We start from the raw sequence: 11,986 nt of genomic DNA on the forward strand, positions 1-11,986 counted from the left end.
TGGTTTTACTTCTTTTTAAGTAATTGGATTTTGGCTTGAGCTTTCACACAATAAAAAAGGGAGCTTGGCTTGGGCCATACTACTCCAGGCTGACATTCTAAAGCTTATCAGTACCTAGCTAGAGCTGGTCCACACACATTGAATGAATTATTGCTCCACACGTAAGCTGTATGAGAATTGATATATATATATATATATTCTTTTTCTTTTTTTTTTTCTTTTTATAGGAAGGGAAAGATTATAATATGTAGCAGTAGAGATAATTCATTGGTTCACCAACATGTAGCCGCGCGGCAGTAATCATCATCCTAATAAGATCTATATCAACTCTTCAATGGGCCATGATCAAGATTTTTCTTAGATCAGAATCCCAATCATTTTAATCAATGGACAATAAGTTGGGTTGCCTAACATCTAATATGAAAGCTACTTATGTCTTAATTAGATTATTTAGCAAAATTATCTTAATCATAAAACAATGACAAGAAGTGGGGTTTTTGAATTTTGGACGTTTTGTTTTATTAAATACCAATTATTTTCCAAAGCTGTCGTTCCCTAGATCATAGTATATAATTGATTTCTTGTGCTTGTGGTTCTTCTTGAACTCTTATATTATAATCCAGAAGCATATAAGCAACTAGAATCTTTCTGGGGACTCCTGACCTGTAAGGAGGTATATATTATATAAACAATAGCTATACTTAAGACTTTGTCATCTATATAACATTCCCAAAACCCCAACCAGAGGATTTTTAAGGTTCTTTTAGATTATCTACTCCCAAGAACTCCTGACAGTGTATCACTTTTAGCATTTAAAACTCAAAACACAATCACCTTCTTTGGCCGTATTTTTTCCCTCCAAAACAGCACAGATGAGTTTGAGGGACATTGAGGCTACACTGCCTCCAGGGTTCAGATTCTACCCTAGTGATGAAGAGTTGGTCTGCCACTATCTATACAAAAAGATTGCTAATGAAAGAGTCTCCAAAGGAACCATGGTGGAAGTGGACTTGCATACATGTGAGCCCTGGCAACTACCAGGTCAGTGACAGTTTACCTTTGCTTGTTTCCATTTCGTGGTGTTCCATCAAAATCTCTCTCTCTCTCTCTCTCTCTCTCTCTCTCTCTCTATAAAATCAAATTTAAATTTTAAGCTACCCCAGTTTAATGGTTGAACATTACAAGCACAGGATTGATACACAAAAGCCATTCACTGTGTGTGGTGTGTGGTTTTTTGGGAACCCAGGGTGGTTGGGTATATGTGAGAGAAAGAGAGAGAAACTCATACAACAGAGGTACTTCGTGCTCTCCACACAGTGGTAGGTGCATGTCTTGAGGATAAAATTTTGCAGCTACCCGAGTTGTAGGAATTATCTTGTTGTCAGGCTTACAGCCAAAGAAATGAAATCTGAAACGATACTTTGGAAAATACTAAAACTTAGAAGGATATCAGTGGACATAAAGAAACTTTTCAGGTACCCAGGCTTATAGCCACAGAAATTTCAAATGTCTAGATTCCTCTCTCTCTCCTGAGTTCTTATTAGTTTAGCTTTCCAAACTTATCTTTATATGATAGTGCTTGGTTTCAAATAAAGATCTATCAAATGGGTTTTCTAGAAATTTCATCATTCATTTAGTGCAAATGAAATGAAATCATGGAAGTATGATAGTTTCATATTTCTTTTCTTTCTTTATTTTCTATTTATAGCTAAAGTGGTGGTTTAGGAGGTGAGCTAGTGAGAAGACGAAGAAGGGTTTAGAGACCAAGCTTTGTGTGGTTAATATTTAGATTATAATAATAGTATACGTACAAAGGAAGACAAAGAAATTTGGCCTATGGAAGGATACTTCAAATTTCCTGTGACCTATGAAGACAAAAGTAATCTTTTATGTACACTAAAAGTCATAGAGATTCTTTTCTTTCTTAAAATAATAGATAGTTTCGTGGCCAAATTATCAGGGATGAGGGATGACCTCTTCTCGTTAATTTTTCTTTTATAAGTATTCCCCTAAGAAATTTGATAAGAATCTAGGTATATCCAAATTTGATTCAATTATTTAAAAGTAGTAGAAATACTTGATATGGAATCCATAGATCCCCGTATAATTTATAATCTTGTTAGTAGAGATCCTTTAATTTTTAAATAATAATTGGACTAGGCATATATGTTTAAATATCTTGCTAAGAATATTAATTAATTATAAATAATGTGGGATTTTATTAAGGTATAGGGACCAATAATGCAAGTGGGTAGGGTTGATCTATCCAAATCCACATGAATCTTGAGTTGGCTTGGTTCTCTAGGGTAGGCCTTCATGTTTAGCTGCCTTGGGCTCGCTCTGTCTTTGTTTCCTCTTCGGATTTCTCTTCCAATAATTTGATTCGGTGTTGATTTTGTTGTCGAGTTCTCTCTATGCATGTATTTTTATTTTTCTTTATTCTTTCCTCCATTTTGGAAGGGGGAGAATCTGGGCTTCATTGAATATATTATAATAATAATAATAATAATAATAATAATAATAATAATAATAATAATAATAATAATAATAAAAAAGAGTTACAACTTGAACCTAGCTAATTACATGACCTGTCCTTGTCATGTTGATTGATTATAATTATTTAAACACTACTATCCACCTTCATAATCACGTATCCATATATATATATATATATATATATACATATATATATATATATATTTATATATTTATATTTTAAATGATATCTCTAGCCCTTAGCCCTTATGAGGTTTTCATAATCAATAAAATGAGCTGCAAGTAGTTACGAGCTATATAGTTAGCTATGGAGCTATGAAATGAACCATTAAGACATGATTCACATGATAACAAGTCATTTTCATTTTGTTTGTGGGAGTGTAATCCTAATTTATATCCCAAACTATCTGGGCAAAGTCAAAAAATGATTGATCAAATTGTTTGGATTCGCCAAACTGCATGATTCATCGTCCACATCAACTATAAGAAATCCATTGTATTGGACTTTCTTTTGCATTATGAGTCATATTTTTTTTTTTTTTTTTTTTTAAATTAAAAGATGAGAAAAGACTGGACACGCTACCGGGTGCCTAGCCTATGGAACTGTCTCTCCTTCCCCCATTGGTTGAGCTGCTAGTTTCAAGAAAGCTAGTGGCATGCCCAACCTTCTCCCTTAAAAAATAAAAGATTTTTTGAGAAGGTGTTGAGGTTATTTTACCATGTGCATAAATCCTTTTTGCCATATTTTTGAAAGAGTAGCACTCATACTTCTCTGGCCTCTTGACTAAGATTATATCAGTGAAAATGATGAGATTATGGCCATAACAACCTTTGGATGCCAGACTTGATTATGTCAAGCAATGTTAACCTTCCAAGGCATGTAGTGATATGATTCAACTTTTCATTCCATGATGACTACAATTTGAGACTTAACAATTTTTTCAAGTAGAAGATTCTGTTATCAGCCATAGTTATTTGGTAGATACTTTACCTAGCTAGACTGTCGACTGCAATGCCCTTTAACAAACCAACCCTATTGTAAATATTCTTGGATTAGAATACCTTTTAGTTTTTCTTGGATTTGGATTAAATACTTTACAAGTTTGATCTTCCTATGTCTAAAATTTTTTAAACCAACTTCAATTCTTATTTTCCCACAAAAATACTTTCTTATGGATAGAAGTAGCCATAGTAATTTATTTATTTATATTTTTTGTAGAACCACAGTTATGGAAGATAGAATAGTTGGGGGAGAGAAAGAGAGAGAGAAAGGAATACCAAAGAGCACTCCTTCATGGATTCAAATTCTCTCCATTATCATTGGAGGCCTACCGAGCATCCAAAGGATGAGAGAACTTGGGGGTGCAAGCTCGTGTGTTGAGCTGCATGCCCAAGTCATCCCAACCATTAGATACATGTTGGGCCTCCCATGGCACTAGAGAGGATCCGGTGCCCTCCTTCATTCCTTTCCTACTAATACTAGCACTAGCACTAGTACAATCCTTTATTTACTTTTAAGTAATTAGATTATTTAAATTTAATATACTAAAATCATAATAATAGAATTACATAAAAGAAATTAAATCGAGTAGCTATTTTATAGATAAAGATACATATTACTAATATGCCAAAGGAGATCATATTTACTACTTGGTATTACTAAGAACCAATCAATGTTAATTAACAAAAAAATGTGCATTAGAAAAAGGAAATATTAGTTGAATAATTTGGGCACCTCAAAAACTTGAATAGTATTAAAAAAAAAAAAATTGATTGAATTGTGCGAGAGCTAGAGATAAAGTAGTATTACCAAGATATCTGGTTCTCAATCCAAATTTTATTTAATGCTAATTATTGTTTTATTTTTAGTAAATGATTAATATATTCAATAAAGCCCAAAAATTATTGCCCCCGAAAAATGGAAGAAAGAATAATATAGAAGAAGGAAGAGGGAAAAAATAAATAAATAAATGAAGAAAAGCCCACAACAAAACAATGGCCAATCCCTACAATAGTACAGTCGAATCAAGCTATAAAGCAAATCCAAAGAGAATACAAAAGGATAGAGAGAACTCATAACCACCGGGTACCAGCCCAATAATTTTTCTTATGCATTGACAGTTAAGAAAAATATATTAATCATTTTATGCATGTTTAGCAACCTATACAAATCAAATTGGTGCAATTTTATTTTATTATTATCATTATTTTTTTAACTTTAGTTGGATGGGGGAGGAAACATTAGATCGTAAGTTCAATCATTCACTCTTAAAAACCCTAATGTAAACCCATATTTTATTTTCAAAGAATTCACTTTCTTCTTTTGCTTCCCCCCAGCGGAGTATAGTATCTCCAATCAATCTCTAGTTGTGTTTCCAACCTAGACACAACAACAGTCATGCATGTTGGGAGTTTAGTCCCTTATTGGTTACTAATTTTCCTACAGCCCCTTATACATATGGGGGTCCCTTCAGCTAATACTTCAAGTTTTTGGGAGGAAACTTTACATGATGGTATTAATGTCGGTTTTTCACCATATATATGTGTCGGCAGTATGTACCTCACACATGTGAGGGAGTATTGGGAGTTTAGTCCCACATCGACTATGAATTTACCTACAACCCTCTTATACATCGGGGAATCCCACCGCCTACCAGTTCATAATTTTGAGACAATAACTTTACATTACACTACAATGTGGCCAAAATATACAAAATATTAAAAAATAAAAAAAATATTATCCCTACAAGCTCAGCTTGATTTGTTCTTTAGCCACTTTGAGGAATTATGTTATTTCTTTTTGTCTAGGAGAAAACTTGTTCTTTAGCCACTTTGAGGATAATGTTAGATCTTTTTGTCTAGAAGAAAGGTTTATTTTATCCTTGATCAAGGGTTCATACTTCTCCTATATGATGAAAGTTCAAAATTTTACCAAAAAAAAAAAAAATTCAAAATGCCCTTCACTGTTACCAGACACCCATCCAAACACATTGATGTATCCCTTTTGTCTATATCTATGTCTACTCCAAGATAAAGAACCTATCATGTGCTAGCTCAACCTACCATGCTTCCAGCCATAGGATAAGATGCATGGTCTTGTACATCCATGTTCTGAGTTAACTCCTTCGTCTTTGAAGCCCCAGCTGCTAAGAGATATATATGTAATCACAACACCTATGATCAAGGAGTCCATAAGACCTTAGTCCTTCATATTAAGTAAATCCCATCCTAAAATAAACTGAAACAAAAGTCTCCTAAATCTAATATCCAATAATATGAAGCCACAGTGAATAAACTTTCATAATCATTGTTCTCATTAAAATGCAAATTAAATCTCTCTTGATGTGACCATCCCTTTAAAGTGATTATCTTCTCTCACTAGATCTTCATCTTTGATCCTTGGCTTTTGGCTTCTTGACTCATATAAAGATTATGATTCCTCCTAATCTCATTTAATAGTACTTCTGTAAGCCATTTTGATAGTTCTAAAAGCCTTAAGACTCCAAAGTATCTTCTCTTACAGATCTCTCTCTCTCTCTCTCTCACTCAATAGGAAGAGAATAATGAGAAGCTTAAACTATAAGAGAGAGATTAAAACTAGAATTGATTACCTCTGAACTAAAGCTTGTGTGTGGGTTTGTTACAGATGTGGCCAAGCTGGGAGCTAATGAATGGTACTTCTTCAGTTTCCGGGACCGGAAATACGCGACCGGACTGCGAACCAACCGGGCGACGATGTCGGGATACTGGAAGGCGACCGGAAAGGATCGGCCGGTGCATGAACCCATCTCCCATGCAATTGTAGGGATGAGGAAGACTTTGGTTTTCTATCGCAATAGAGCTCCAAATGGGATTAAGACTGGTTGGATCATGCATGAGTTTCGTCAGCAGAACCCATTCTTGCCTCCTAAGGTCAGTTACCACTTACCATCACTCTCACACGCACTCACACACACACAAACTGGTCTGTACTCTGTACTCTGTACAGTTTAATTAAAGGCCGACATGGAAGTCCCATGTTACAATAATTTGGTGAATGGGCCAAAATTGGGAGGATTGGGTCGTGGGTGTAATCACTTGTGGACCCCAAGGAATCATTTGGGCTGGAATTTTTGTCTTCTAGAAGGTCCCTTATCGACGGGTTGGGTTGGGTAAGGTTGGGTTGGGTTGGGTTCAGGTTGGACCATGGTTTGAGGTATCAGTAACGAGTTGTCCATAACGGTATTGCTAACCATGAATCCTGATATCAGAGTGAACTCGTATTAGTGGTATGGTATGGATCAAGGGTAAGAGGGTAAAACTGTCTGATCTGGACCGATGCACGTCGATTTTGTGATAGCTAATACCTAATCCGATACCATGCACTGATTCCATGGGTTGAACCTCATTTTATTGAACCCACCTGCTCATTAGATCTACATTTATATGGGTTTCCTTAATGGTCCACCTCTATTGTGTCGCATGGATAGATGATGTGTTAGTTCCAACCATTGGATAGATTAGTCATGGTCAAATTTCAGAACTTAGTTCATTCAATACCCTCCTCTAACTTGGCCTACATCCATCACATCTACGATATTTCAACCACTAGTATGCATTGTCACATAGTTTTGGATTTTTATATTTTTATTTTAACGGGAAAAGGTTGGGCACGTAGGTGCATAGCATGTTACTCCCTCCCTCCCCTTTGAAAATGACCTCCATGCCTCTCCCATCCTAGTCCCCTCCCCCATTAGTACTTGAGCCCCTAGGTCAAAAATAGCTAGTGGCATGCATGCCCCAACAAAAGGTTGTGCACAGTGAAAGTGTGTACCGTCATGTCACATTCTCTCCCCTTGATACGTGGGCCTCAGTTGATAAAGTATTGTATGACATCCCCTTCTCATGCCCCCATCGGTAATGTAGGTTCTCTTTACTTTATAATGTGGAAGACTGATCTGATTCAATGAACTTTATTTGTAAATAAGGGATCTTGGGATCTACCTATTCACAAAATTTGGAAATATCTGATCTATCATGTAGCAGATATGTGGGACATTAAGAAAGTGATCCATATATGGAAACATTCACCCTTTATAGGTTAACTAGGTTTGTTACCCCAAAGTGACCACTAATTGGTTCGAGTATCATACCAAATTGGCCTCAAACATGAACGTTCTCTCTCCTTCTGACACACTCTAATTATTTCATACATGAAAGGGTGAGATTGTCCGACAAAGGATCCTAATATATTTTATGTCTGAACTTATTGGTATGCAGGAAGATTGGGTACTGTGCAGAGTCACTTACAAAGGCAAGGGAGAGCGCATGGAGATGCCTACCCTGGAAAATGAACTTGACACATCAACCAGAGCCTCTCCTCCAAATTTCTCCACATCATCATCTCCTCCCATTTACCAACCTCTTCCATATGGGTCCCAACAAATCAACCCATTCCCTCAATTCCTACACCATCAAGACCACAATTTGCTAAATTTAGCAGTATTGAATTCCAATTCTCCACAGGAAGAGATCATTAACAAACCCTTCTTTGAGATTCACTCTAGAAGTGGTGATGAGTATGGATTTTTACTTGATATGGGTTTGGAAGATCACAACTTCAGGAATGAAGAGGCTGCTTCAAGCTTAGAGGACATGAAATTTGATGATTATGATAGTATGGTTATTATCTAGATTGGGTTAAGAAGGGATGAGAGGATGAATAAGTATAATATTGATAATAATTAAATTTAATATAAACCCTACCCCATTTCATTTGTTCATGCATTTTCATTTGTTTCTGTAATTATAAGAAGAAAAAAAATGTTTGTTATTATCTTTGGGGTTTGTAATATTTATGTTATGTTGTAAATTACAAAATGAAAATATATCAATCATTTTTATTTATTTTAAATCTTTTCTACCAGTTCTTCCTGGTGGAGATGGAAATTAGTTTGATGAACTGATCTGTACTTCCAAAGCCTATCTTATTCTTATTCAGTAATTTTCTTACAACAGAGCTAAAAAATTTATGCCAAGGAGGAGAGATGAAAGATCTTTCTTAAGAACAATTTTGGTGCCATTGCATCAGGCAAGGCATATATTGGCTGTCACAGCAAGGTAATCAAGTAGTATTATTGTAACTCAACATCTAAGTATTACTGTCACCAAAAAATTATGAAGCGTTTAGTAGTTTTTTTTTTCATAAACGAAGCTTCCAGGCCTTCGGCCTGACTATTCCCCCTAGTCTAGCCAACCTCTCAAGAACACTGGATCAGGTCATTAGTGGATTAACCAGAAAGCTAAATTAATCCCATTGTGAGTGGCCTCAAATGTGCTACCAAGGTGATTCAAAATTTCAAACCCAGTTCAGATGCTTTCCAAGGCTTATTAGAAATATACGGAGAGGATTTGGATGAAAATGTGACTCTCTATTAGTGAAAATTGTATTTGAAATCTCGGAGACAGAAAATTGTCAGGCTGCGTGGAGCTTGCACTCAGACATAAGAAGGGGCAAAAAGACTTCCCCAACCAAGCAATGCCCCCCATTAAATGAAAATCCCACAACTATTGAATACCCTCATGCACGTTCTCATTGGTCCCCATGCTTGTATAGGGACCACACAGCCTGACAACGATTCCCCTCCTTTAAAATCTTGATCATTACCGTCATATTGGATTCAGTATCATTCTAAGGCCTAAGCCTGTGATATTTTCTTGGGCGTTGGAGGATTCTCTCAAATGCTTGGGCTCATTGGGCCCCAACCCAAGCCCCAAGTTCATCATATTAGTAGAATTGGGCTCAATCCAGTACCATGTCAAGACTTAAATCCTAAACCTAAACTAGTATATGATTTCACCCAAAAAAAAACTAGTCTGTGGCATCCTATGTGCAACCTCCCTGTGGCCACTGATCTTGGTTGCAGGGGATATCAATTGTTAGCAAGGAAGACCATGCAAGAGAGGCCACAGAGATGAGGTCCAACAAATATGGGCTTAAGTAGCCCTAACATGAAATGTGATGGGCTCTTAGGAAACTTTAGCATTTAATAAGCATTGGCAGGTAGCCAGCCAGCCCATACGCTTAGTCTTGAGGGGCTTCAGCCAAGTTGATTTGGCTAGTCTCAAACCCAATATGTCCTAGGCCTTAAAATTCTCTTTGTATTATTATCAAGAAAAGCTCAGGCCAAGTATGTGGAAGAGGGGAGGCTGGCTTGTATACACAAGTTTCATATTTCTCGAGATGACAAAGACAGGTACGTAGCCCCAAGGTAGGTTACCCATGAGATAAGCTAAGGTATTAGAAAAAAAAGAAAAAATGAAGGATTACCAAAGGGAGTACATGAATATTTGGACGATTGAAAGATACATGAACCCAAATGATTTTTTGACCAGGTCTGAGTCAATATAATTGAGATAGCCATAACATCTATCTTTGTGACCTCACAATTTTAATACCAAGTATGTAACTTTTAAAATCAAGATCCAATATTAAGAAAGGGAGAGGGTTTTTTGATCAAGGGACATAAAGCAACGCCTTAATAAGATGCCACAAAACAGTATCATAGACTAAAGAGCAGCCTACCCCAATGGCTCAGAGAACCTTTTCACATTGAGAAATTAATGGATTGTGACATTTCAATAAATTCCAGCATACCTAGTTCATTCCCAAAGTACAAGAAGACTATAGGATTAGAGAGAGAGAGAGAGAGAGAGAGAGAGAGAGAGAGAGAGAGAGAGAGATGTTTGGCATTCCTGTGGAGTAAAAAAACACTAGAAACACTCCCACATAATGCTACGAAACATGACCTTAACGTTTCCCATCTCTTTCCCTGTGAACCATCTTGCATTATGAGTCTTATGATCTCGATCTCATTATCTAACTATGGGTCTATTCGTAGACCAATCTAAATTGTTCATACGTCAATTTTATATTTTTAAAAATAACATTTTAGGGAAAGGGTTGGCACACTGCTTATGTGCCATGCCCTATCTCGTGCCACCATTAGTGCATAGGTTGTGTGTCTGTTCTTCTCTCATAACTAACTGAAAAAAAGAACATTTTTCAAGAGTGTTGCATATGCCTAAACACATGGTGAAGTAGAATTGGTACATCTTTTCATAGCCTAGTTTCACTTCCCCATGCGTTTGGGCATGTCCAACACTATCTGGTAGCTTTTTTTTTTTCCTTTCCCTAACTTCATATTTGGTGTTAAATTTTTTTTTTGGGAAGAGTTTAGATACGCTATCGGTTTTCCTAGAGTTAGTCGCTCAACCAATAAAAGGATGAGAGGGATATAGGAGACTTTGTCAAGGGGTGAAGGAGAGATATATGCACAAATTTGGGTTTATCAGTAGCATATTCAGCCTTTTTTTTTTTTTTTTCCTCTTAGGGAGAAGGTTGGTATGCTGTCGGTAAACCTTGAACCCTGTCTATCTCTTTTCTCCCTCCCTTGAAAAAGTCCTTTATATCACTTCTATTCTAGTCTGGTTGACCTGCTAGCTTTTGGAAAGACGGCATAACTAACGACCTTTCAAGTATACAACTACTTCATAGTTCAAACAAGAAATAGGCTTTTTCCGATTGGGTGCTGAGGAAAATCGTTGATAAACCTTAACATGGCAACAAGTAAAAAGGCATATGTTTACGGCTCATATAGCTTCTCTAAGCTGTAAGTGTAGGAAATACACATAAATATGTGAAATTTGTTAGCCTCACTTGGTATGTTTTCTTATTGGGGAAAGGCTAGATATGCTAGTGGTATACTTAAATTTAGGAGAATCAATCTCAAGCCCACATTAGTTCGATCGATTGAACCTGACTATTTAAAGACCAGCTCGACATGCATCGATTATTAAACAGGTCAGGCCTAAGCCCGGCCTGTTTATAATAGATAGTACATGGTGCAAGGGGAAAGCTCGTCGGGTGCACAACCGGCTTGGCCTGTTTATTAACTCAACCATTTATATGTATATTTTGATTTTTTTGATAGAATATGATACATATTGATATTTTTATCAATTATTGAATGTAATTAGGTGCAAAATCTTTTCTAAATTGTTGATGATTTAATAAAATATATACAACAACAACAACAAAGCTTAGCCTTATCCCAACTAAATGGGGTCGACTACATGGATCCGCAAGACTGCAAGTATTTGAAAAAAAAAAAAAAAAATCTTTGGGGCATCCCACTCACGAACCATTTGCAATTCGAATCCTAGCCCTCCAAGCAACTCTGTTAGATATCATACTTGGGTGAAGACTTAACTTTTGTATGTCTCTACTAATTAACTCATCAATGGTCAATTTTGGCCTGCCCCTAGCCCTTTTAGCTTCATTCATTTGTATCTGGTCACTCCTTCGTATTGGGGAATCCAAGGGCCTCCTTTGGACATGCCTAAACCATCGTAACCGATATTCTCGATTTAATAAAATATATCTTCTAAGAAAATAAAAAATAAAAAATATTAAAGTATTTTAAATCTAAGACAATTAAAGATGATTTAA

At 36.2% G+C, this 11,986-nt stretch overlaps 1 protein-coding gene across 1 annotated transcript; it reads left to right on the plus strand.

Annotated features, from left to right (window-relative positions):
* The first annotated feature begins 626 nt into the window (after positions 1 to 626).
* On the plus strand, positions 627 to 8,388 carry LOC122092116 (protein CUP-SHAPED COTYLEDON 3-like). The gene is made up of 3 exons (XM_042662433.1): positions 627 to 1,041; positions 6,143 to 6,408; positions 7,756 to 8,388. Exons 1-3 carry the CDS (start codon positions 873 to 875, stop codon positions 8,167 to 8,169), a joined length of 849 nt encoding a protein of 282 aa, XP_042518367.1. The 5' UTR covers positions 627 to 872; the 3' UTR covers positions 8,170 to 8,388.
* The last annotated feature ends 3,598 nt before the right edge of the window (positions 8,389 to 11,986 follow it).

Source organism: Macadamia integrifolia, chromosome 10 (genome assembly GCF_013358625.1).
Source record: "Macadamia integrifolia cultivar HAES 741 chromosome 10, SCU_Mint_v3, whole genome shotgun sequence".
NCBI lineage: Eukaryota > Viridiplantae > Streptophyta > Magnoliopsida > Proteales > Proteaceae > Macadamia > Macadamia integrifolia.

Bases quoted from the DNA above. Each gene is read 5' to 3' on its own strand.
- LOC122092116 (XM_042662433.1), top strand. From the start codon at position 873: ATGAGTTTGAGGGACATTGAGGCTACACTGCCTCCAGGGTTCAGATTC. The intron at 1,042-6,142 runs GTCAGTGACAGT...GGTTTGTTACAG, and splicing joins TGAGCCCTGGCAACTACCAG to ATGTGGCCAAGCTGGGAGCT. The intron at 6,409-7,755 runs GTCAGTTACCAC...ATTGGTATGCAG, and splicing joins ACCCATTCTTGCCTCCTAAG to GAAGATTGGGTACTGTGCAG.